The sequence below is a fragment of the Odocoileus virginianus genome, chromosome 5 (assembly GCF_023699985.2).
Source record: "Odocoileus virginianus isolate 20LAN1187 ecotype Illinois chromosome 5, Ovbor_1.2, whole genome shotgun sequence".
In the NCBI taxonomy this organism is placed as follows: domain Eukaryota; kingdom Metazoa; phylum Chordata; class Mammalia; order Artiodactyla; family Cervidae; genus Odocoileus; species Odocoileus virginianus.
In genome coordinates, this window is record NC_069678.1 from 40,308,788 (window position 1) to 40,335,766 (window position 26,979).

At 38.0% G+C, this 26,979-nt stretch overlaps 1 protein-coding gene across 1 annotated transcript in view; it reads right to left on the reverse strand.

The window, feature by feature from the left end:
• Positions 1 to 324: 324 nt before the first annotated feature.
• Positions 325 to 26,979, reverse strand: part of CLCA4 (chloride channel accessory 4) — a 29,970-nt gene continuing 3,315 nt past the window's right edge. Inside the window, exons 2-14 of the mRNA XM_020877242.2 lie at positions 24,852 to 24,992; positions 24,564 to 24,711; positions 20,178 to 20,286; positions 17,944 to 18,124; positions 17,392 to 17,610; positions 14,653 to 14,880; positions 8,665 to 8,842; positions 7,302 to 7,408; positions 6,379 to 6,594; positions 5,197 to 5,464; positions 2,212 to 2,382; positions 1,080 to 1,316; positions 325 to 740 (exon numbers count right to left, since the gene is read on the reverse strand). Coding sequence (XP_020732901.2) covers positions 325 to 740; positions 1,080 to 1,316; positions 2,212 to 2,382; positions 5,197 to 5,464; positions 6,379 to 6,594; positions 7,302 to 7,408; positions 8,665 to 8,842; positions 14,653 to 14,880; positions 17,392 to 17,610; positions 17,944 to 18,124; positions 20,178 to 20,286; positions 24,564 to 24,711; positions 24,852 to 24,992 — 2,619 coding nt within the window. The remainder of the gene's footprint in view (positions 741 to 1,079; positions 1,317 to 2,211; positions 2,383 to 5,196; positions 5,465 to 6,378; positions 6,595 to 7,301; positions 7,409 to 8,664; positions 8,843 to 14,652; positions 14,881 to 17,391; positions 17,611 to 17,943; positions 18,125 to 20,177; positions 20,287 to 24,563; positions 24,712 to 24,851; positions 24,993 to 26,979) is intronic.

The window sequence follows — 26,979 nt, forward strand, 5'->3', positions numbered from 1 at the left end:
GAAAATATTGTTTATTTGCCGCCTTACATTTGTATTTTGACCACTCCAGTAGACAGTTTTAACTTCTCAATGAAATTTGAGTTTTTATAGAGAACTTTTGTGTCAGATAATATGTAACCAGGTATGAATATGAAAAAGATCTTTATCACCTTTTGATAAATTAATAAATAAAAATTGTTTAATTTAATGCTGATTTACAATTTTTCAAATATCTCTGCATGTTTATATTTAGTCAAAGGGTCCCTTGTAAAACTTAAAATTATCTTCACACATGATAAATTTAAAAATTCTGAAACATCCTTTAATTTTGTTGTTGATATATTCTTAAAACCCTGTTCTAGGTCTGCTAGGATTTCTTCTCTTGTTTAAGATATAAATGGTGATGCTTAAAATCAGACTAACAATTACCACAGAGCCAACCACTAACAACACCAAGGCAGAAATGCTGAGTCCGGACTTAGGGGGATTTTTATCAGGAATGTAATCTTCTTGAGGAACAAACAAAGCTACTTGCACAATGTTGGATACTTTTGATGTCAAATTGCTTTTATCCACACTTTGAATGGCAATGAAAATGTGGGTTTCATTTTCTTCTGAGATATTTCCTGGTTTGAACGTGAAGGTTTCCTTGGAGTTGGCCTCATTTGGTAACAGAGCAGTAGTGTTTACTTGCAGAGCATCATCAAAATTATCCCTTAAGTCCAGGATGCTTTCACTTATTCTTATGATATATTCTTGAACTAAGAGAAAAAGTTATATGTAGTTTAGAATCTAGAGCATACCATATGAAATCTTTTTTCATTCTCCTCTGAAATGCTGTTAGTCATGCCAAAGTTATGCTCACATCCAGAGCATTATTTATTTTCCCATAAAAGCTGGATTCTGATTTTTAAACTCTGTAAATGATACATGGCAGGTTATAATGTGCCACATTTGATGATACATAACATGAGATTATAAAATTAATACTTCACTGAGCTATTAATTATAAATTATTTTCCTCTCACACACCCTTAGACACTTGCTTTTGCAACAAGCAACTTAAACTTAATCAACAGTGAATGACACATAGTCCTTACCTTTTCCAACATCAAAATCATCTCCTGGTGCTGTCCACGTTAGACTGATCTCATCCTCATGTGATGTGGCCTCAAGATCTGTGATTTGACTTGGCGGGAAAAGGTCAAGGGATGAGGGAGACTGTGGGACATTGGAAACCACAAATGCACCTCCTGTTGCTGTTCTGGTGAAACTCTCCACATTTGTCTGAGTGTCCTCATCATTTTCAGGTCTTGATGGATTCCTTTCAATGTTGCCTGCATTACAAATTCCTGGTATTTAATGGACAAATCTGCACTAATATTTTCAGAACTAACTGAATTGTATTTCTTATCCTACATTCCCCCCCGCCCCTTTTTTTCCATATACACAGTTTCATTTTATTAATTTTGATTACAAGATCATAAGGATGCAGTTGGTAGAATTCTTTCTTTAGCACCCTGACCAGAGTATTGTAGGGTAGAATTGGATAATAAATTGCTTTGGAATTAAGACTGTCCTGAGTGGAAATATTGTTATATAGTTAATATATGCTTTAAAAATAAAGGAATTGCTTTATTTCTTAAATTACCTTTAAGATGGGAATAAATCTGGGGGAATTTCTACTGGTTCCCTTTCAGTCACTTGTGTCAGGTTTCACACTTCCTCCCTGTTGCAAGTGCTAGTGAATACTATTCAGATTATATTGCAACAGAAAGCCCCTAGAAAGGTGACATAAGGGACAAAACAAAGGAAAGCGAACAAAAATGCATTCTTATTATTTGTCATCGCTTTCCTCTACACATTTTTTCTGTACTTTGCAAATAAAAGCATATGTAATCAGATGGATAAATTCTAATTGGTTTCTAGTTAAGTACATAACATATTAGCCTCTTTACTTCATCCTGAACTGAAAATGTGGCAAATTTTTGTTGATATAGGTCAGATGCTCCAAACAAATATAATAATGGCTGGCTTTCATTGAAATGTCTATACCAAAGACACTGTACCAAAGCTTAGGTTAATTTGGAGGCAAACTGTCATATGACTGAGAATTCATTCCAGAAATGGGAGAAGCCATACTCTGAAGTTATAAAATATTTGTAGCCTTAATCATACAAACTCACAATTATTCAAGCCACCATTGAGTTTCAGATATTATGAAGTACTCACCATCTACTACCCAGCCTGGTATGTATGCAGCTCTATTCAGTGGATGCCTTAAGCTCCTTGTGACAGTATTTTCTCCTCCATGAGCCCGTACTTTTAAGTTATACATGCCATTTTCTTTATAAGTTGTAAAGTATCTAGAGTAGACTCCATCATTCTTGAAAGAATCAGCACCTTGTTAAGGAAGTGAAGGAATAAATTATTAATGTAAAGAAAATGAAAAACTTAAGTATTTTCTAAGTCAAGTGTATGGGCTTTATAAACATATTGCTTTTATAGATCTCCCTATTTTGTGATTGACCCCTTCGGGAATATTTCCATTTTGCTCTGTCAACCAGTATCTCGTTGGATGGATATCCTTGTGGTACTGTGTTTGTGTGTGTACATATGCATGCATACTAAGTCACTTTAGTCATGTCAGACTCTGCAACCCTGTAGACTATAGCCTACCAATGTCCTCTGTCTATGGGATTCTTCAGGCAAGCATACTGGGGTGGGTTTCCATGCCCTCCTCCAGGAGATTTTCCTGACCCAGGGATCAAACCTGAGCCTCTTATGTCTCCTGCACTGGCAGGTGGGCTCTTTACCACTGGTGCCATCTGGGAAGCCCGTGTGTGTGTGTGTGTGTGTGTGTGTGTGTGTGTGTGTATTATTTTTGTTGTGATTGTTGTTCAGTCACTAAGTTGTGTTTGACTTTTTGTGACCCCATGAACTGCAGCACGCCAAGCCTTCTTGTCCTCTGCTATCTCCCAGAGTTTGCTGAAATTCATGTCCATTGAGTCAATGGTGCTATCTAACCATCTAATCTTCAGCCTTCTCCTTTTGCCTTCAGTCTTTCCCAGCATCAGGGTCTTTTCTAATGAATCAGCTCTTTGCATCAGGTGACCAAAGTATTAGAGCTTCAGCAACAGTCCTTCCAATGAATATTCAGGGTTTATTTCCTTTAGGATTGAATGGTTTAATATCCTTGCTGTTCAAGGGACTCTCAAGAGTCTTCTTCAGCATCACAGTGCAAAAACATCAATTCTTTGGCACTCAGCCTTCTTTGTGGTCCAACTTTTACATCTGTACATGACTACTGGAAAAACCATAGCTTTGACTATTCAGACCTTTGTCAGCAAAGTGATGTCTCTGCTTTTTAATATGCTGCCTAGGTTTGTCATAGCTTTTCTTCCAAGGAGCAAGAGTTTTTTTAATTTAATGGCTGCAATCACTGCAGTGATTTTGGAGACCAAGAAAATAAAATCTTTCACTGCTTCCATTTTTTACCTTTCTATTTGTAATAATATATTATTACATAGACATACTGGTATATATACTGATACCTATGCATGTGTATTTAATGCCTTCATTTTATGAACTCATATGAAGATAATCATAGCATTCTTCTTACCATTTCTCAGCTAGATAGTCTGTTTGCAGCTCATGCTTTAAGCACAATTATGTTGTCTCTCTCTCCGAATCAAAGGATCCCCACTAAAGAAATATTTTCTTTGCATACGATTGAATTCTCATTGCTATCACCTACAAATTACTTATTTTAACTTATCTTCAATCTCTAATTTTTCATTTTAATCCCAACCACTTATACTATGATCGATTAATTTTCTGGTCTAACAGTGGAAAACCCCATCTATTTTTAGAATAAAGGTTTAGGAGAGCTTAGGAATACTGTATCATAAGGATATTTCTTCATATCACCACTACTAGAGAGTTTTGTTAACTTGCAAACACATTTCTTGGGAGGGTTAGGACTCTAAGAGAGAGATTCTTAAAATGAAATCCTTAGACCAACAGCATCTGCATTTCTCTGGGTCATATTAGGAATGAAAGTTTTTCCAGTGTTCCCATTCTGTGTTATGAAACAAGCTCTTCAGGAGTTTTGCTTTTATGTTAAAATTTGAGAATCCCTGCTCCAAGTCATTGTTAATTACCACTGCTTTCTTAGGTAAAGTCATTCTTAATCACCTATGCTTTCTTAGGGAAAGGTGTCCCAAATTATTTGAGTTTTATTTGAGAAATTTTATTTCTCCTTGAGAAATGAAACAAGATATAGGAGTTTTGATGTAGCATGGAAGGGGTTGGGAGAAAGAGAGTCACAGGATACTTTAAGAAAATATTGTTATATTAGATGAAGGCACTGATAAAGCAAAGACTTTTGCCTTCTAAACTTTTCACAGGGCCAACTCTAGTTGATGATAGGTTATAAGCTGGCTGATTTAACTGCACTGAAAAGAAGCTAATTGAAAATTCTGACAACTTAGAAGTTTACTGAGATAGTCATTTCTTTACTAAATGACCTCTCTCAAGAAGTTTTAGTTCCCAGAATAATTCAGAATTGGGAAAAGGTTTTAAAATACGGTACCACTCACCCATGCAGACCAAGGAGATATTGAGTGATCAACACTCTATTTTGATACCTTCCAGTCAGATCTGGTATCTGATGATGACCCCGTGATGTCCCCTTCTCTCTGATGGCTTCCTTGGTCCAGCTTCCTTTGGTCTCAATTCCCAAGATTATATGTGAACTTTTATCCAGCTGTTGGGAATTTCTCATGACTGTCATCCCCTCCCTGCCAGGGACCCAAATTGTACTGCTTCATTCCATACAACTACTTGTGTTTCACTGTCTCTGGCCAGACTTTCTTGATTATATACCCCCAAGAATCACTTATTCAGAATTCTTGATGCTGTCCTCAATCTCAGCAATGACACTATCCTATTTATTGGAAGACATTGGTTGTCTAAATGAGAGATAGAACAATAATGACAGTAAATAAAATTCATTGAGTGCTCTACCATCTGTGAGACACTGGCAAATCACTTTGGAGTTGTTACCTGGATAGATTTTCACCCTGGTCCAGTTGTGCATCCACAATCTGCATCAATTTTCTGATGCCTGTCCCTCTGCCCCACACTTCCTCAGGGACTCATAACATATCCTGAGGTATGAAAATTTAGACTGGTTCAGAGAAATCTGTGATTTACCTGCACCATTATCCAAAAGTTCCAAAACTTCTGTTTCTCCAAATTTCGATTCAATGAAAGCAGTCACATTGGCTCCAAGAATGGGTAAATACCCTTGTACAATTTCTGCATAAACAATCAGTGGGTTGGGATAGCTGTTTGTATCTTTATTCATTTTAGCATTCACTGTGATTGGAGGCACAAAAGAGTTTGCTGCCCGAGAATTTACTGTTATAGTCAATGTTTCTTGGCTTGCTTTTGCTTGAATGTTGTAAGTCCACACACCCACCTAAAAATGCAATAAAAATGGAGTAAGTATCCAACAGCAAGCTATTTTCTGTTTTCCATTATCTAACTCTAAACTATTAAGCGTGTTACTTAAATAAACAGTTTTGAGAGCTTTAAGAGTTTTGAGGGTAAAGAGGTAAGAGTTGAGGCAGTTTGGAAAGAATATCCTATTATCATGCCTGGTATCCAAAGTTTATGAAATCTCCATTGCTAAAAATAAGTTTTGGAAAGTTTGCCTTGATCTTGGACTTATCCTCAGATCTCAGAGTCTACAGGCTCTATGACCTGGTGAAAAGTGAAAGTGAAAGTCACTCAGTGGTGTCTGACTCTTTGTGACCCCACAGACAATAGTCTGTGGAATTCTCTAGGCCACAATATTGGAGTGGGTAGCCTTTCCCTTCTCTAGGGAGTCTTCCCAACCCAGGGATCAAACCCAGGTCTCCTACATTGCAGATGGATTCTTTATCTGCTGAGCCACAAGAGAAGCCTAAGAATACTGGAGAGGGTAGCCTATCCCTTCTCCAGCAGATCTTCCCGAGCCAGGAATCAAACTGGGGTCTCCTGCATTGTAGGCGGATTCTTTACCAACCGAGTTATCAGGGAAGCTCTCCTATGACCTGGTAGTACTAAGAAATAGCTCTGTAGCTATCTACACAGCAAGCTGCATAGACTTACTATATTGTCTCCTCAAAGTTATCCTTAGCCTACTTATTTTTTTCCCTTCTCTTGCTTTCTTCTAAATGCTTAAGTTCTTTTTTTTTTCCTCTGTCACCAAAATTTTCAGGACCATACAGTCATACCAAGTACATTCTACTTTATCTTAGAAATGATACAAGTATTGGCATTCATATTTATGATATCAAATGATGTATTTTCACCTGTAAAATTTGGGAGGTCTAAAAATGAATTGCTTACCTTTGTAGTTCCTGGAATATTGAGATAGGCCATTTTGGAAGCTGAATCCACTATGAAAGTCCCCATTGATATTCCACTGGGATCAAAGAGATAAATAGAGGGAAGTTGCTGGTTCCACGTGATGAGAAAGAATGTGTCCTTTCCCACAGTGCTATCAATTATTACAGTGCCATTCATCCAGTCATTACTGTTGAGTTTTAATCCCTTGCTTTCAAGCTGTTTAAACATATAAAAAATTAATAACTGTAGAAGACAGTAATTTTATGCTTTTTTCCTGTTTTACATATTTTTAAATTTCTGCCTTGAGAACAAACTTAAATATGGCATACCACCTTAGGCTTGCAATCTCTTTGAAAGCTAATTGAGATGTGACAGTTGTCAGTCAGAAAGTGTGGAAATATAGCTACTGAGGAGAGAACAGGGTATAATAAAAGCATTAGAGCAGGACAATAGGATTTACAGTTGGAGATATGGCCCTGGGAGATTATTTTCCCAGTTGTTTTGGTGAGCACCTACACTAGGATTTAGCATTAAAGTGGAAACTACTTCTGAGAAAATTAGTTCTCTCTCTCTCTGTGTGTGTGTGTGTGTGTGTGTGTGTGTGTGCATGTATTGCCCTCAGTTTACCATTTTCTTGATGACTTAAAATAAAGTGCTCTTTGTGACCCCATGGACTATAGCCCTACAGTCTGCTCTGTGCATGGAATTCTCCAGGCAAGAATACTGGAATGGATTGCCATTTCCTCCTCCAGGGGATCTTCCCCACCCAGGGATCCACCCAGCATCTCCTAAATTGGCAGGCAGATTCTTAACCACTGAGCCAACTGGTGATGATATAGAACTCAAAACTTGTAACAACCAGATTATTTTTCTTGGTTAGGTCTAAATCCAAACATAAATACTCAAGGACCAAGAACTCTGACCTGAAGAGGTTGCTGGGAGGCATCGATGTTCCCTGATGCAAGGGCCGCAAAAGCATCAATAAGGCCATTGTTCTGGCCTTCATCAGAAGCATAAACATATATTCCTCCTAAAATGTAAATACATTAACTAGGTTGCTTTTCAGAAAATAAGTGCTTTTCACATTTTAGTGATTAAGACGATATCAGGGTAAACAAAACCATAGTTTCAGTATGTATTGTAAAAATAAACCCAAATCGGATAGGTATAAAGATTATCTCTGAAATGTTACCTTAAAAATGTCATAACTGGGAGGTAAGCTACCTTTAAACTCCACTAATAGAAATCTTTCTGACTTAAATGCATCAACTAACTAAAGAATATGAAAGGAGATGCTCTAACTTCATGAACTAAAGCTCACAGGATCACATAACCTTTAGGAAAATTATTCACTTTAGTGATTATTTAAGATACATTCTAACCGTATCAGCTTTCAAGTTTTCCTGCCAGAGTAGATCAGAATCAGAAAGGTTAAAGAGATTTCATATTGAAGCACCCTGACGAAATTTGGCAATGAGCAGATAAAAAAATGGTAAGTAATAGAGACAAGTTTAAAAACAATACTTTTGGAGGGATATTTAGGACAGAAATACTTTACAATGGCTATAAAATTACTTCAAAATGATGGGAGTTTGTACAATTAAGCATTAAAAAGCAAGTGTTTGGTAACATTAGAGGTCAATTCAATACAATAATTGATTTTTATAATGCTATAAATTATGTATTCTCTACTATGTTTAAGAAGGCACTGAACACATGTAGTCCATTTTCTTCACATGTCTCTGTCTGTAAGATAATAGCTGTTTTATGTTTAATCTAGAAACCTTGTTATTACTAAATTTATAGCCTGAGCTTCTGTTAAACCCATCCTTAACTTCCAGTCTATTATCTAGTCTCACGTATTTCTCACTATCCTTCAATATGGCTTCCATTGTTACCCCAACATGCTTTATATTCTCTGTCATCCTTTTTCTTCCAGAGAAAGCAAACAAATTGATAAATGTCTAGCTCCTCATCTCTCATGTCTTGTTTCCCTGACTCTATTCAATGCTGAGAGAATCAATGACTCCATCTGCTCACATGGTGTTTGACATCTATGTATGTCTCTTGGTATGGAGGAGTGTTATCTGACTATGCTTTTCTGATTAGCAGTGTTATTTGTCTCTCGGGTCAACTGGACTATTGGCACCTTGAGATCATGTCTGGTTTAACTCTGATCTCAAGCTCCTGGCACAGCACCTGCAGAGTAGGAGCTTAAGAGAACTTGTTGAATTGTCAGCCTCTACATTTATGTATTGCTATCAAAGGATGTATGTCATATTTTACCTGTTGCAGCTGTCATCTCTCTGACTTCTGGTGCAGCATCTGGTCCAAGAGCAATAAAATGAATGATGGCCCCATTCTGTTTCACTTCCTCAATACAAGTCTTTGCAGTGTTATCCTCCCCGTCTGTCAGCAGCACTATTTCAGATCCATCTATTTGGAAGTTAACGTTTCTAATTGCCTACAAATATAACCAGAGCATTATTACAGGTGATTCTAGGTCAACTAGGCCTGAAAGAGATTAGGATAAAAATGGACATAGAAAATAGTGTGCAGAAAAGAGGAGACAGCTTCATTTTTAAATCAAAGGCTCTGTAATCACAATGCTGAGGGAATTTAAACAGGACTTTTTATTCTGTCCACCCACTGTAGGAAATGTTTGCTCAGATGAAATTGTGTGGGAGTAGCGGTATGGAAAATCCTACTTGAGTTCAATGACTATGACATCACACTCTATGGCACTCAGGAAAACCAGACATCAAGCATATAATGGCATTAAATATTCTTCTGCTTCTTTGGTTCTGTATGAAGCTAGATGTATTAAGAGTTCACCTCAACATTTTTAAAAAAGCTGTTGGTCCCAAATTAGGGTATCCTCAGTATGCTAATAAACAAAAGATATGGAAAGTTCTACACAGGTTAAAAATCTTGTTATATAATTTTTAATTAATCTCTAATAGTAACAAGAACATAACTAAGCATATTAACGGTGCTAAGAGAATATAAGAGTTGACTCATTGGAAAAGACCCTGATGCTGGGAGGGATTGGGGGCAAGAGGAGAAGGGGATGACAGAGGATGAGATGGATAGATGGCATCACCGACTCGATGGACATGAGTTTGAGTAAACTCTGGGAGTTGGTGATGGACAGGGAGGCCTGGTGTGCTGCGATTCATGGGGTTGCAAAGAGTCGGACATGACTGAGCGACTGAACTGAACTGAACTGAACTGAAGAGAATATATGACTTGCTGATAATGTGTCCTATTTATGGCTTGAACCATTTCCTATAAAGCTAAACAGTTTGAAATACAGAATTTTGAATCTAGGCACCCATAAGAAAGGATAAAGAGAATTTATCTCAGGAAGGAAACTATTTCATCTTCTTTGACAGCTTTATTGGAAGTGACTTCTTGACACATCATTTTGAGAAACCGAGTCCAGTCCAAGAGGAGAAAAAATGATGGGCTATCGGTGGTTTTCCTGAACTTATAGGGGAGATGTGTATAGGTTTACAAAGAAGGGTTTACAATGTAAAAAGTCTTACTAATGCTGGTGTCAGGATACAATGTGACCAGTCTTGTTTCAATTTTTGCAGGTTTTGAGGCAAAGAATGACTGTTATATATATTTTCAGTTCAGTCAGTTCAGTTGCTCAGTTGTGTCAGACTCTTTGTGACCCCATGGACTATAGCACACCAGGCTTCCCTGTCCATCACTAACTCTTGGAGCTTATGTCCATCAAGTCGGTGATATCATCCAACCATCTCATCCTCTGTTGTCCCCTTCTCCCGCCTTCAATCTTTCCCAGCATCAGGGTCTTTTCAGTTCTTCCCATCAGGTGGCCAAAGTGTTGGAGCTTCAGCATCAGCGTCAGTCCTTCCAATTAATATTCAGGACAGATTTCCTTTAGGATTAACTGGTTTGATCTCCTTGAAGTCCAAGGGACTTCAATTCTTAAGTGCTTAACTTTCTTTATAGTCCAACTCTCTCATCCATAAATGACTACTGGAAAACCATAGCTTTGACTAGATGGACCTTCTTTGGAAAAGTAATGTCTCGGCTTTTTAATATGCTGTCTAGGTTAGTTATAGCTTTTCTTCCAAGGAGCAAGCGTCTTTTAATTTCATGGCTGCAGTCACCATCTGCAGTGATTTTGGAGCCCCCAAATATAAAGTCTCTCACTGTTTCCATTGTTTCCCTATTTACTTGCCATGGAGCAATGGGACCAGATGCCATGGTCTGAATATATATTTTTAATATATGTGAAATGGCTCAATGTACACTAGAACCAAATTAAAATTTAGGAAATGCTTTCAGGTATTATAGCATTTATACAGCATCCCCATCACATCCCCCCTACACATTTGGGAACAAATGAAGATTCAAAGATGAAGCAGAGTTCTCTGTCCTTCATGTCTCCCTTGTATTATTTTATTCACTGAACACTTGCAGTGTGTTATTCACTGTACTGACTTCTGAGGATTCAGCAGGAACTACATGGATTTTGTATTCATGGAAATAATTACACTTAAAGATATTTATTGGGAGTTGGGTGAGAGACTGGGGAAATATAGAGATGACCGGCAAAGGCAAAACTAATATATTCAATAAAAAGAAATTATAATATTATAATGCTACCATTTACTGAAATTTGCTGTGAATTAAATGTGTTTTACACATTTTGTAATTTAATCCAACTCCAAAATCCCAACCTGTCTCTAGATTACTACTCTACTACCAGTCTTAATCCTTACATTTTATTTGATAAAGGGTAACAAGAGTCATCTTTGCAAACTATGAATTAATTATGTCTTTTATGGCACTCAATATGCCAGCAAATTTGGAAAACTCAGTAGTGGCCACAGGACTGGAAAAGGTCAGTTTTCATTCCAATCCTAAAGAAAGGCAATCCCAAAGAATGCTCAAACTACCACACAATTGCACTCATCTCACACGCTAGTAAAGTAATGCTCAAAATTCTCCAAGCCAGGCTTCAGCAATACGTGAACCGTGAACTTCCAGATGTTCAAGCTGGTTTTAGAAAAGGCAGAGGAACCAGAGATCAAATTGCCAACATCCACTGGATCATCGAAAAAGCAAGAGAGTTCCAGAAAAACATCTATTTCTGCTTCATTGACTATGCCAAAGCCTTTGACTGTGTTGGTCACAATAAACTGTGGAAAATTCTGAAGGAGATGGGAATACCAGACCACCTGACCCACCTCTTGAGAAACCTATATGCAGGTCAGGAAGCAACAGTTAGAACTGGACATGGACCAACAGACTGGTTCCAAATAGGAAAAGGAGTACGTCAAGGCTGTATATTGTCACCCTGCTTATTTAACTTATATGCAGAGTACATCATGAGAAATGCTGCGCTGGAAGAAGCACAAGCTGGAATCAAGATTTCTGGGAGAAATATCAATAACCTCAGATATGCAGATGATACCACCCTTATGGCAGAAAGTGAAGAGGAACTAAAAAGCCTCTTGATGAAAGTGAAAGAGGAGAGTGAAAAAGTTGGCTTAAATGTCAACATTCAGAAAACTAATATCATGGCATCCAGTCCCATCACTTCATGGTAAATAAATGGGGAAACAGTGGCTGACTTTATTTTTTGGGGCTCCAAAATCACTGCAGATGATGACTGCAGCCATGAAATTCAAAGACACTTACTCCTTGGAAGGAAAGTTATGACCAACCTAGAGAGCATATTAAAAAGCAGAGACATTACTTTGCCAACAAAGGTTCATCTGGTCAAGGCTATGGTTTTTCCAGTGGTCATGTATGGATGTGAGAGTTGGACTGTGAAGAAAGATGAGCACAGAAGAGTTGATACTTTTGAACTGTGGTGTTGGAAAAGACTCTTGAGAGTCCCTTGGACTGCAAGGAGATCCAACCAGTCCATCCTAAAGGAGATCAGTCCTGGGTGTTCATTGGAAGGACTGATGCTGAAGCTGAAACTCCAATACTTTGGCCACCTCATGTGAAGAGTTGACTCATTGGAAAAGACCCTGATGCTGGGAGGGATTGGGGGCAGGAGGAGAAGGGGACGACAGAGGATGAGATGGCTGGATGGCATCACTGACTCGATGGACATGAGTTTGAGTAAACTCTGGGAGTTTGTGATGGACAAGGAGGCCTGGCATGCTGCAATTCATGGGGTCACAAAGAGTCAGATATGACTGAGCGACTGAACTGAACTGAACTGAACTGAACCAGAGTCATCTTCCCAAAATATGAATTAATTATGTCTTTTGTGCTTAAAGCCCTTCTGTTGTATTTAAAATACAAACCTCATCATATTTTTTTGAGGATTTGAAGAATATCACCATTTTCTACCTGGCAATTACATTTCATTCCCCTTACTTGCCAAATTCCAGTGTCACTGGCTTCTATTATTTCTTAAATAATTCAGTTTTTGTTCACCTCATTCCCAAGGGACTTTGCCCTTTTCTTTCTACCTGAATGATTGGCTCCTTCTCATCCTTCAAATCTTAGCTTAGCCATCACCCTTCAGATAGATCCTCTCTTCTAAAGTAGGCTTTGTCCCTCTTTTCCCTCTTACTTAATCACATCATATTTGTTTGGTCACTTCACAAGACTATCTCTACAACCTTCAATTAAAAAAAATTATTGATACATTTATCTGTTCCCCAATAAATGAACATGTGAGATTTTCTTCTTACATAAATATGTGTTAATAAATTATCATATATTATGGTTACTCCCTACAGTAAATATGTATTGAATAAATTAAACATGAACAACCCTACAGACTAACATTCATACTCAATTTTATTGATGAGGTAATTAAAAGCTAGTGAGGTGAGGAATGCTTAGGGTAAGAAATCTGGTAAGTGATCATTGGAGTATGAACCCAGACTTCATGCTAGAAAACTATACTAAAATGCCATTAATTCATAAAAGAGGGACATTCGATAGAGTTGGAAGTATCAGGAAAAGCTGCATGAAGAAGCAAGGATTTTGAAGAATGGATAAAATTTTGGCATTCAAAGACAAAAAAGAAGCATTTTAGACTGGGGAATTACATGTATGGAGGCTGTTAGTACATAGGGGCTTGGAGAACAATGTGTGCAGTAAATTGGTTGAGGCATAGAGTATTAGTACGGGAGAAGTGAATAAAAAGGTTGGCAAGAGAGGTGAGGGCAAGTTTATTATAGAATGAAAAGCTTTTAAATAACATCACACTGAGGAATTCAGACTTTATCTTATGGACTGTGAAGGGACACATTTTCTAAGCAGGAAAATGATGCAATTGATATTAATTTTGAGCTCAAGATGACCATTTGGATAAAAATAAGATTTGTAATAATAATTAATGTGAATTATATGTTTACTATGTAGTATAATGACTATTTTCCTAAGTACAAACATGTATCATTTTGCTTAAGTCTCATAATAATCCTATGAGTTAAGAGTTCTTATTTTCCTATATTTTATACATAAGGCATTGGAGGCTAATTTCCAAGGAGGCTGAAGACTGTGCCTAGATCACATGGCTAGTAAGTAGTATAGCCAGTACTCTGATGATGTCACAACTCATGTTATGACCAGTATTCCTTACCCTAAGTATGATTAACAGTTCTTGCTACATCTGGAACTTTGACAGATAAACATTAGTTTCCCTAACTGAATATAACAGAAGCTAAAATGAGGATTGCTTTGAAGGAGAATCATGCCATATAACTTGCTTCATTGCTTAAAATTGGATGACTCTTGCTGCTCAAGCCCTCTTATTTAATTAACATTCCTTGAGCACTGACTGCTGTTGCTGCTGCTAAGTCGCTTCAGTCGTGTCCGACTCTGTGCGACCCCATAGATAGCAGCCCACCAGGCTCCCCCGTCCCTGGGATTCTCCAGGCAAGAACACTGGAGTGGGTTGCCATTTCCTTCTCCAATGCATGAAAGTGAAAAGTGAAAGTGAAGTCGCTCAGTCATGTCCGACTCTTAGCGACCCCATGGACCGCAGCCTACCAGGCTCCTCCATCCATGAGATTTTCCAGGCAAGAGTACTGGAGTGGGGTGACATTATATGACAAAGTCTCTGACCTCATTGGGCTTACATTACACTCCAGTGAAACTCTAATAGTCATTTATTTACCCATTACTTTGCTCATTGATCTCTTTTAATGAACAATGGAAAAGTGGATTCTGTTATGTTAAAACTAGGGAGCAAGTATGAAGAGCATCACTTAACATAAAAATGTTCTAGTAATAAACAAAGTATATTTGAAGTATGATTTTCACCTGAAATCCTGATTTAATTCCACTGCAGATGGAAGTTCCTCCGCTAGCAACTGTAGGTAAACTTTCCAAGAGCTTTCTTCTTTCACTGCTGCTTATGATTTGGATTGGATTACTTTTGATGGAGGCAGAACTATCAAAGTGCACCATCCCCACCCAAGATCCATTTTCGACAATCTGCAGCAGGAAATGTTGAGCCGCTTGGTTCATTCGATTTAGACGATGAGAAGCCTGAATAAAAATGGTAATAAAAACAAGTAATTTTTGACAGGAAAGTAATAGAAGATCACATAAAATGAGTGAACAGACTTTGTTGTTAAAGGTTTTCTATCAATAGTAATTGATGTTATAAAAAAAAGCACATTTTTTTCAATTGATAAAATTAAAAATACAGTTTTGTTTATTGTGTAATACATGGGGGTTTGGTTGCTAAGTTGTGTTCAACTCTTTTGCAACTCCATGAACTGTAGCCTGCCAGACTCTTCTGTCCATGGGATTCTCCAGGAAAGAACACTGGAGTGGTTTGCCATTTCCTTCTCCAGGGGATCTTCCTAACCCAGGGACTGAACCCGCATCTCTTGTATTGCAGGCGATCTCCTGCATTACAGGTGGATTCTTTACCCTCTGAGCCACCTGGGAAGCCTTATGTAATACATATGTATTGTATATTAAGGAACCTGGGTTTTTAACTAGAGCTGATTCTTGACTTCTAAGCACCTCAATTAGAGGTATAGAGTACTGTGGAGGTTGGGTTGGAATTGGAGGGTGATGACTCAAATGTTACAGACTGCCTGATTACACCTGGGATCCTCTGTTCTGGTGGTATCAAGATGAAACTACTCCCCAGGTCCCATAATATCAATATCAAACCAGATCATCATGGACTCCAACTAGAGACTGAAATCTCTCTATCCCCTGGCCACCTGACTAACCAAAAGATGAAATTTACTGTAAATCCCACCTCACCCATTTCTGCTTCTACACCTAACCACACCCCACCACATTTCCACTAATGGATTAACTGTAATTGGTTCTTTGGTAACTGATTAGGATTCAAGTCCTTATTTTCTAGGTGAATACCCTGGGATGTACACCTTTTCATGCACTGGTCTTGTCCAGTTCCTCAGTACCAATTGAACTGTGGCACCTGTTCCCAACACATGCCCAAATTTCCCTCTGGACTGCCTAGAAACAAATCACAGTGAGGAACTTCTTCTATAATACATCCCCGTCTTAGAGGGTTGTGTCTGCCATTTTGCTTTACCTCTAAACTTGACTATGCCTGCCTTCTGTCTAGGGAAAACTGCTCATCTTCTCTCCCAATTAAGAATCTCATGTCTCCCCAGGGACTCTTCCTAAAACACTGTTATGTGGTGAGGTCTAGCACTCTGATGCTCTTTCTGAAACCTTGTAGTACTGTGGATTATTTCAGCCAGCTATATCACCCTCTGCCATTTCCACTAACTAAGCAACCCCGATTTGTTGAATGCATTATTCCTAATCTTCAGCATGCTTTATTCTGCTTCAAATGTGCCATCCTTTTGACACATTCCATCTGCTCATTTATAGTTCATTCATTTCAACAATTATTTATTGAATGCCTACATGTGATAAACCATATTCTAGACAAAAGGACACAAAGATGAATAAGACTACTTTAAGTCCTAGAAGACCTGGTTCCTAGATAAGATGGTTTCAAGTCTGAGAGGTATTCATAGAACAGTGGGAGAAAAATGTGTAATTTCAATGTAATATATAGTAATGAGGGGAACCCTGATGATTCAGCAGGTAAAGAATTTGCCTGCAATGCATGAGACACAGGAGACATGGGTTCAATCCCTAGGTCAAGAAGATCCCTTAGAGGAGAAAATGGCACTCCAGTATTCTTGCCTGGAAAAGCCCATGGACGAAGGATTCAGTTCATGGGGTCACAAAGAGTCAGACATGACTGAGTGACTAAACACGCACCCAGGTCCCTGTGAAAGAACTACAGAAATGCCCTTAGCCCAGCCTGGAAGACCAGCCCATGTCCTAGACAAAGTGGATACCTATGCCAAATATTGAAATATATTTCAGGATTAAATCATGATGGGGAAGAGAGTGAAAATTTTTTTTATTCATCTATGAACTTTTCAAGGATATGGATCTCTATTCCTAAAGCCTAGTACCAGCCTAGTACCATTCTCTTAATATGGTAGAAGGAATGAATGACTGAATCTGGCCATATCTTCTTTATAGTGATACTTTTTGTCTGTGTCTTTGAGCATAAGGAGGTCATTCCTATAGAGAGTTTAAATAAGAGAAACATGTTAAGAATCCTCCTGGTTGATCGTGTTCCTTGATTTGGAATATAGTTTGGAAGCTCTGAATCAACTCTTTCTTCATGCCTGTCAAGTATTTTCAATAGATAAAGGGAGTAAGATTAGGAAATAATTACACATTTCAATCTCCAGTTCTGATCCTGGAACAAAAGTTTTACTAAAGACTTAAAAGTTCTCCTCAATAAACTCTCCATTTTCTGGGAAAGAAAATTCTTTGATTAGGTCCTTCTAACTCTTATCATCATCCTTCTTTCATTGTAATGTTCATTGCCCCTCTTGAGGTCAAAATCACAGGAGGTGACAGTAGTTATGCCACCATACATTTTAGAAGAACCCAGGTGCAGGGAGCAGTCAGAATGTTCTTAGACATTCAGTCACTGCCCTGTCCCTACATCCAGGAAAAATGGGTCCATGAACTCACCGCCATGCTTCCAGACTTGTCAAGTACTAAGCACACAATTCTCTCACTGATCTTTAGCAATGAGAAGACAGGTGGCGGGGGTGGTGCCATCATAGCCGTTGTGTTTTTAAAATCCTCAGAATTGCTGATCACCTCCCATGTGCTTCTATAATTGCACATTTTGTTTTGTAGATTTGGAGCTTCTCGGTTATGGGTTTTTTCATTACAGAATTCAGTGACCTAAAAGGTTAATATTATAAAATAAAAAAAATTATATGAGGTGAATTTAAAAACTCACTAACAGATCTGAAAATATTAAAAACCTTTTCTTTAAAAATGCTTATTGAATGAAATATGATTCAAGGGAGGAAACGTTTTAGTAAGGCAAATTTTCAATAATAATAGGTAACACTACTTGAGTGCTTACTATGTGCCAGCCAGTGTTCAAAGAATTCTATAATATTACATCTAATCCCTCAGGTCACCTTTAGATAACTTATAAACATGATAACAAGTCCTCTGATTATAAGTGTATCAACACAAACTAAAGTAATGATTGATTGGTATACTTACAGAATCAATACCTTGCATAAACATTATGGATGTCTTTTCAGTTTGATCTTTATCAGGGAAGAATTGACAGTCTTTTTCATACAACTTTGTCTTGGAATCCATTCTGCATTCCCTATTTGTTACACAGCTGTCTCCTTGACATATATACACTTTATTTAAACCAGTAATACCTGAGGAACACCTGAAAATATGTGACAGTTAGTCTTTGAGGCCATCTGATCATTAAAATTTTTATAAAATATTAAGTGGTCTTCTTGTCAAGGTTGTTAATCATGATCTTTATCATTATTTTTGTCTTATTTGTATACCACACACATCCTATTTTGACAGCAAAGTTTAAGGGTTCCCACCAGGTAGCTTATCTATTTTACAAGAAATTTTTGAAGGAAATTTGAAGTAGAATCTCCTATCTATGCAAAGGGTGAGTCCTCTGGAATTAAATCTTCTGTTGTCCCACTTATACTAGTGACTGTAGGCTCCCCTTTTCCAAACATCTCTCCCAGTAACCTTGTGATGGTAAATACATTGCAGGAATCTGGAAAAGGCATCTTGTGAAATCATTTACTCTTGGTACCACTTTAGCCTAAGACTTTTTGTGTATTCCTCACTCAAAGAAATTTTCTTCAAAAGAATGAAATGTTGCATAGCTACAAGTGTTTTGATTATTCAAGGAGCATTTTTATGCAAAGTGAAATGTGGCTAGAAGGAAAGACTGGGGTTCTGCCAAGGCCAGTAAAGAATAGTAGAGGAATTTTAGACATATGTCTTACTGCATGGAATTTGCAGCAAGTGACAGTGATTGCAGCAAATATGTTGTAATGTTAGTGTAGCTCATCTTTTCAGTGTGTTCCAATCCAAATTAAAGAAACAAAGACTAGATTTTATTCAGTAATTTCGTAAGTCTTCTAAATATGTCTATGCCTCTATTGCCCCCAAATTCAGCAAACTTAATAGCATTACCTATGTTAACAACTGATAACTCAATTGGCAAAGAATCCACCTGCAATGCAGGAGACCCTGGTTCAATTCCTGGATCGGGAAGATCCAGTGGAGAAGGGATGGCCTACCCACTACAGTCTTCTTGGGTTTCCCCTGTGGCTCAGCTGGTAAAGAATCCGCCTGCAATGCGGGAGACCTGGGTTAGGTCCCTGGGTCGGAAAGATCCCCTGGAGAAGGGAGAGGCTACCCACTCCAGTATTCTGGACGGGAGAATTCCATGGACAAGTCAGACATGACTGAGCAGCTTTTACTTTCACATGTTAACAACCATGATGAATAGTCTGTAGCAGAGACTAGGATTTTAGGGGAATATGACCTAAACAAAGAACTTCCCAAGTGGCACTAGTGGTAAAGAACCCGCCTGCCAAAGCAGGAGACATAAGAGACACGGATTCTATCCCTGGATTGGGAAGATCCCCTAGAGAAAGAAGGGCACGACAACACATTCCAGTATTCTTCGCTGGAGAATCCCATGGACAGAGGAACCTGGCAAGCTACCGTCCATAGTCTGGCAAAGGGTTGAACACAACTGAAGCGACTTAACATGCATGCATGATCTAAACAAATGTTATCAACATAATCATCTTTGAAATATGCATCCTAAAAGTTGTTGCTATGGTGCTGAGGAAGAATCTTCACTGAAATTTGTACATTTTTTAATAAGTCCCCATTCCCAGCAGGGCATCTAAGGTTGATTAAGCAGCTGGCACCCAATTTTATATTTATTACCCCACATATTCTGTTCTCTTGATCTCATAATTGAGAGGATTGTCTATTGTTAAGTGTGATGCTTCACAGATATTTTAATGTAAACTTTATTAATCTCAAGAAATTTCTCCTTGGCTCTTTGAAGCTGGTTGATTTCCTACTCAATTGGCATTCTCCACTACTTATTTTTTCATTCTTTTGTAGCGCGAATAATTTTTACCTCCTAGAACGTAGTACAACCCTTTACATAGAGCCTTAACTTCAGCAAAAATAAGTTCTGGCAGCTACCGTAGAGAAGTATAAAAATAAATCAACTTGACCGCCAGATGCTCTTGAATCTATGTGTATTTTAAATGGACAACCAGTTTCTTGAAGGCATATTTTCTTAAAAAACCAAAAAGCTCTGTTTTGTGATATGGCATTCATAATCTGCGTTGGGACAAAAACGAAAGAAAGGCTTTTAAAAAAATCAGTCTAAGGAAAGTAAGTTACTGCCAGCAGTAATTTAAAAGTGTAAATATTCATGCCTTGTTGCTTCAATTTTCTTTGACTTTGCCCTGTAGAAAGGCTCATCATCGTTGTACTCATCAAACACTCCCCAGCGGAGATGGGCCCACTCGTGGACAAGCAGTCTACCTGTGGGAAAATATTTCAAATCCATGATTATATTTTAAGTGACATAACTTGTCCCTCATATTTTAATAAAAAATTTAAAGTCCAGAATATTTAAATAGCTGCTAGCATTTGTATTTTGTTTCTAAAACACATATTGCATTATATTTCATTGCATTAATTATCTCGTTTCAGCATATTATTTTTTATTCCACATCTGTTAAGTCAACAAACCATTTACTATGTATATGCTGTGGGCAGAACAGTTTGAACTCTGAGTTTTGGTTCTTGGGGGGTCAAAAAGTCTTAGATATTACTGTGGTTTTTATCCCTACAAAAGTTACTTCTACCATAGCATAAACATATATAAAACACATCTATGGTATTAAAATTTCATGAAGGCACAACTAATTTAAAAATGTCTACATATGCTTGTTAAGGATTGATAATGAAAAAAAGGTTGAAAAACACTGCTGTAGACAAAATATAATTTGAGGATGTCTAATGAGGTGATAATGAAGAAGAACTAAAGAGCTTCTTGATGAAAGTGAAAGAGGAGAGTGAAAAGTTGGCTTAAAGCTCAACATTCAGAAGACTAAGATCATGGCATCCAGTCCCATCACTTCATGGCAAATAGATGGAGAAACAGTGGGAACAGTGGCAGACTGGTTTTTTGGGCTCCAGAATCACTGTAGATGGTGATTGCAGCCATGAAATGAAAAGATGCTTACTCCTTGGAAGGAAAGTTATGACCAACCTAGACAGCATATTAAAAAGCAGAGACATTACTTTGACAAAAAAGGTCTGTCTAGTCAAGGCTATGGTTTTCCCAGTGGTCATGTATGGATGTGAGAGTTGGACTATAAAGAAAGCTGAGCGCTGAAGAATTGATGGTTTTGGACTGTGGTGTTGGAGAAGACTCTTAAGAGTCCCTTGGACTGCAAGGAGATCCAACCAGTGCATCCTAAAGGAAATCAGTCCTCAATGTTCACTGGAAGGACTAATGTTGAAGCTGAAACTCCAATATTCGGCCACTTGCTGTGAAGAGCTGACTGATTTGTAAAGACCCTGATGCTGGAAAAGATTGAAGGCAGGAGGAGAAGGGGACGACAGAGGATGAGATGGTTGGATGGCATCACTGACTCAATGGACATGAGTTTGGGTAAACTCCGGGAGCTGGGGATGGACAGTGAGGCCTGGTGTACTGCAGTCCATGGGGTTGCAAAGAATCAGACACGACTGTGCGACTGAACTGAACTGAATAAGGTGATTAATTTATAGTACTTAGCACATATAAGCATTAATTAAATAAAAACAGTTATTTTTAATTATATATATTCAGCACTGTACTAGATACTAAGAAATATAGATATGAGTAAGATAGAGTCCTTGAGTAGGATAAGGTTCTAGAGTGAGTCAGAACTAAACTTTTTTTCCCTAGAGTTTCAGGATTAACAGAAGCATAAAGGTTAAATCGAAGCTTAAAATGCACAAAGAAGAATAAATACATTTTTGCTTTAGCAATATTAAGAAAAACCTTAGTGGAAATTGAAATAGAGAAATAGAATTTGAAAATATAGTCTGGTCCACTACAATGTGTGTTTCTCCAACTATAATGACCTCATGAGACATGAAAATAGGGGGAAAATATCGCCATTATGAAGAAGTCATGCTTCTTCTTTAAACCTTTGCTACTCAATATGTGTTCCTTGTACCAGCAGTGTCAGGATCACCTGGGAGCTGACAAGACACGTAGAATGTTGTGCCTACTCTAGACCTAATGACTCAGAATTTGGTCAAGACCCCTAAATTACTCCTCTACACATTAAAGTTTAAAAACACTGTTTTTAGGTTTCTTAGGCAAATGGTGCCAATGAGTGAGCATGAATTATTTATATCCTTCAGTGTGGGAGGAAAAAGCTCTCATATCAATGACTGTGATAGAAATTTGGTGAATTTTAAGAAATCTCATATCTTCTTGCAACTGTGGTTCCTTCTTTAGAACAGTCCACATCAGATTGACTTTTTTCCAGCTCATGGCTGGTTGCCTGGCTCCCATGGTTTCCTCAGTTTGTTGAAGGATAGAATTCAGGTACTCTGACCACACACATGCTGTGGAGGCTGTGCTTAGTCGCCCAGTTGTATCCGACTCTTTGCGACCCCATGGACTGTAGCCCGCCAGGCTCCTCTGTCCATGGGGATTCTCCAGACAAGAATACTGGAGTGGGTTGCCATGTCTTCCTCCAGGGGATCTTCCCAACCCAGGGATTGAACCCAGGTCTCCCACATTGCAGGTGGATTCTTTACTGTTTGAATCAGCAGGGAAGCCCAAGAATACTGGAATGGGTAACCTATCTCTTTTCCAGGGCACCACATATACAAAAGGGTAACTATGTGAGGAGATGATATGTTAATTAGCTCAACCATGGTAATCATTTTACTATGTACAGGTATGTGAAATCATTGTGTTATACATCTCAATTATATATAATTGTTATTAAAAAGCAGTTCCTCTGACTTAGAATTTCATTCTTATCTCAATTATTGGCTCAGCTCCTACTAGTCCTGTTCTTACTTCCAATAGTATTTCACTGTATGTGTGTGTGTGTGTGGGGGGGGGGTATACTTCTAGTATTTGCTTTGGAGGCAGCTTTCAGACATGCTAAACTGCTGCTTGAGGGTCCCAAAACTCTTTCCAGGGAACTATTGCTTTGCTGTTATCATTTTTATTACAAATTGCATAGATTTTGAAGAGTTTCTTCTTAATCTTATTTCCTCCCAAAGCCCTGTTGTTAAGGCATTGTTTTCCAGAATTTGAGTTTTCCCACAAACATATGTATCACATTATGGGAGAAATACTTGTCTAAGAAAGAGGGGGAAACTGTCAGTTATGGGATGGGATAATCTGAGAAGTGTGGGAAAAGAATAAGAGCTCCAGTGGGGGCATTGTTTTTAAAAACTGAAGAAAATCTTCCTCTTCTAAGACAGGTGGAGATGGAGGGAGATGACATGGACATGAGTTTGGAAGTAAAAAGGTAGAAGGTAGGGGCTTCTTCTTTCTCAATCAAGGCATTCATTAACTTATAAGGTGGAAAAGATTGGTTATTGGTCTTAAGAAAAGTGATAGATATTTAGGACAACTGTTAGGGGGAATGAGCGAGATGATAGGAAGCAAGTCCAATCATTGTTGAGTAGATTTGAGAGCTTCACTGATCTTGTGAAGTGTGTTTTTTAAAACAATGCCAATTAGTTTTATAATTTTCTTTCACAATCTTGGAAAGATACTACAGAAGTCAAAAGAAACTGTCTAGAAATTCAATATGGAGAAATGGCAGTTGAATAAAACATAAAGATAAAAGTGGTAAGGGAGTTGTGCTATTTACACTAGTATGTGACATGACCGACTTCACTGGACATGTCAAGTAGAAAAGAAACTACATCTAGAAAGGCACAAGGGGCTAAAGGTGCCAAGTACAACAAACATGGTCAGATCAAAGTGAGGGGGAGAGGTAAGGCTGGGATGGGATGGGATGATGGGGCTTTAGGATTGAGGTGGAGAACAGGTCCAGAAAATGTTGAGGATGAGGACTGACTTGTTTGACAAAGATAAAAGACTAAATAATATTCATTGAAGGGGCAGTGCAAGAGGAAAAGTTGGTTCTGGGGAGTGCGAATTTAAGAAGTCTTTTATTGATTAGTGATGAATTGGACATGCTTTGACAATGATTTTCATCTGAAATATAATGTGCTTTAGTTCATTTCAAACAATGATCTCAACTCTTAGATTGAACTAGACGAAACTGTCATTTTCATAGGTAAAAATGATCACTTATAAACAAGTTCATCTGGTTCAAAGAATGGGTTGAATAATAATAGCAGCTACCAGCCTATTAGTGTTTTCTCTTGACCCTTTTCATTTTGCCTTGCATCTGCCTTTCATGGAGATGGCATGTGATTAATATCCAGCAATGGAGAACTGAAAAATTAAAATCTAAAATGTGTTCCTAAAGCAAAAAATTTATCATGGCTGTCCCATATTCAAATGTCTGTAGGGACCATACTGAGTACATTTACAAGGATTATCTAGTTTAATGTTTCCAACAATTCTATAAGGCAGGAGCAGCTCCTCTATTCATCATTTTTAAAGGAAATAAGCACAGAAAGTCTTGGTCACTTGTCCAAGATCACACACAATCATAGGGGAGTCAGGATTTAAGCCTACGAGGCTTGTATACTAAACATGGATACAAATCTACATGTTGGAATCATTGCAAAGTATTTGTTTTAACCAAAATTCCTACCTGATGGTCCAAATTCATTTCGCTTGTTTCCATGTACAAAGTCAGGAGTGAAATGAATATATTCTCCTTTTTCTTCACAGGCTGTGAATTGCTTAGTATATGGTTCATATCTACCTGGGAGTGTAGGTGGAGCAACTCTAACATCTGCCTGAGAACATTTAAAAAGGTGTTTAAAAAATCAGAATGGAAATTATAACATTTATGTGAAAAATTCTGAAATGATTAATTAACATCAAATTTGAGAAGCAACAGAGAAAATATTTTTAAGAGATGCTTTTTGATTCTTACATGTTTGTAGCTTTCATGTTTTGGCCTCTTGTATTGATTGATGTTCTTCCAGTTCTCTGGAATTAATATTGATACATTTTTGAAAAAAAATCTGTTTTCTGTGGCTTCAAACAGGTAAGTAGATGCATCAATTACCATGTTCTGTTGTTACAGGAAAAAAGAGAAGTTAGGCTGGCCAAGGGAGAGTAGACTAAATGAACAGGCATTCATCACAGGCATTTCTCACCGTTAGTCATTAATAAAAAAGCAACTGACTGGTGAGTAGGGTTTCTGATTCAAAAATCAAAATCTGTCATCTGTCAGTTCAAAATTATGACTTAATTTGCACATTTAACAACTTTCAGTCTTCTGTAATTCTACATCAAAAGGCAAATACTTATGTTTGCATTATGAGGAATTGATTAATATGATAAGGGGCATGGACTTTGGAAGCAGCTAGACTTGGTTTTAATACTAGCTTAAGCCTCTTGTTATTAAAATTTGACTGGTTTATGTGACTGCTTTGAATCTCAGCCTTCTTATCTATTTAATATACTCTTATAACCTATCTTTAAGGATGGCATAAACATGAAATGAGTTATAAAAAGTATTCTACACAAGGTAGTCATAAAACTCATTGATATCATCACTATTACTAGTGAGGAACAGCCTTATCTGATGCAAACCGAGAAAAACAATTAATATGAATGGGTCATAGAAGAAGTTTTCACTACCTCTCAGGAGAGGCAGTTGGGTTGGGAGCACAGGGAGTGGAGTAATGGAAATGTTTACAGGCGAGGCAGAGCTTTTTTAGGCAGAACTTCTTGCTCTGCCATCAAGGTGAAAATAATATATATTTTATTATTAGTATCCCAAACCCCAAAATGTTAGGATTAATAGGAGAAATAGTTCCTCAAAAGAGCTTATTATCTAGTGGAGGAGATATATGGTTGAAAAGTTCTTTGGTGATCTATTCTACATGACCAAATCCACTGAAAAATTGAGGAATACTGAGTGCTGGATGATGATGTCACCCTCTTCATGTTGCTGGCAAACAGCACAGTCTACAGTATTTTTTATTTGAAAATATCTCCTCCTTTTTAATTCTTCCTGACCTAAGACCAGAATATAACTCTTCTTCAGAAACTCCAAGGATGTCTTTCCTTTTCTCTGGAAGATGGTCTAGTGTGCTCTTAGTGTATTGAAGAGATCATTAAAGTGATTAGGCTCAGGGCAGGGATTAGCCAGAAGCCAGAGTACAGAGAACTGAAGACCAGAGGACTGGCTGTCAGTATGACAAGGGCTTTACAGAACTCCCACAGTAGGTTGGAGGTTACTTCTCAGTTGATTATAATTGTATTTTTCCAAGTATTCGAGCAAAAACCTGTGAAGTTTCTGACTCCTACTTTCCCTCAACCCTTCTCTATCCCACACATCTAAACTATCAGCAAATTTCTCCATAATACTCTCAGAAAATGTCCAGGATCACACCACATTAATGATCGAGAGATCATTATCTCCCACAATATCTCCATTCCTATTCACCATCACTTTTCATGTGCTGCAGCTTCCTACTAATGTCCCTTGACACCTCTATGCTCACAACTTACACAGGATGGGTGATAAGTGGAAGCCCTGTAGAGAGTGTCCTCAACACTGCCGTCAGAGTGATCTCAGAATAAGCAAGATAGGGCACACCTGACCTCTGCTCAGATCCTTCTATGGATTTTATCTCACTCGAAGTAAAAGCCCAGATCTTTCCAGTGGTCTGGGCTCTGCTACCTCTCCACCTTCAGCTCTCCTCAGTCTTCTTCCTGCTCATTCACAGCTGTTTCCTTGGTCACATCAAACATGCTGTCATCTCCATGCCACTGCAACCGCTGTCCCCTCCCCAGATTTTCAGTGGGTCTTCCCTCACTAATCTCAGGCCTCTGCCCAGATATCACATCTAGTGAGACATTTCCTGACCACCCTGCCTGAAACAGTAACCCACATTCTCTCCCTACCCCAGCTCTACAATGACTGCCATCTCCCTTTGCTGATTTATTTTACTGCATAGCAACTTACTACTACAGACTTGTTTACACTGATTTTTTTAAAATTATCTGTATCATCTGAAGAGAGTATATACTGAAAAAGATCAGGAGCT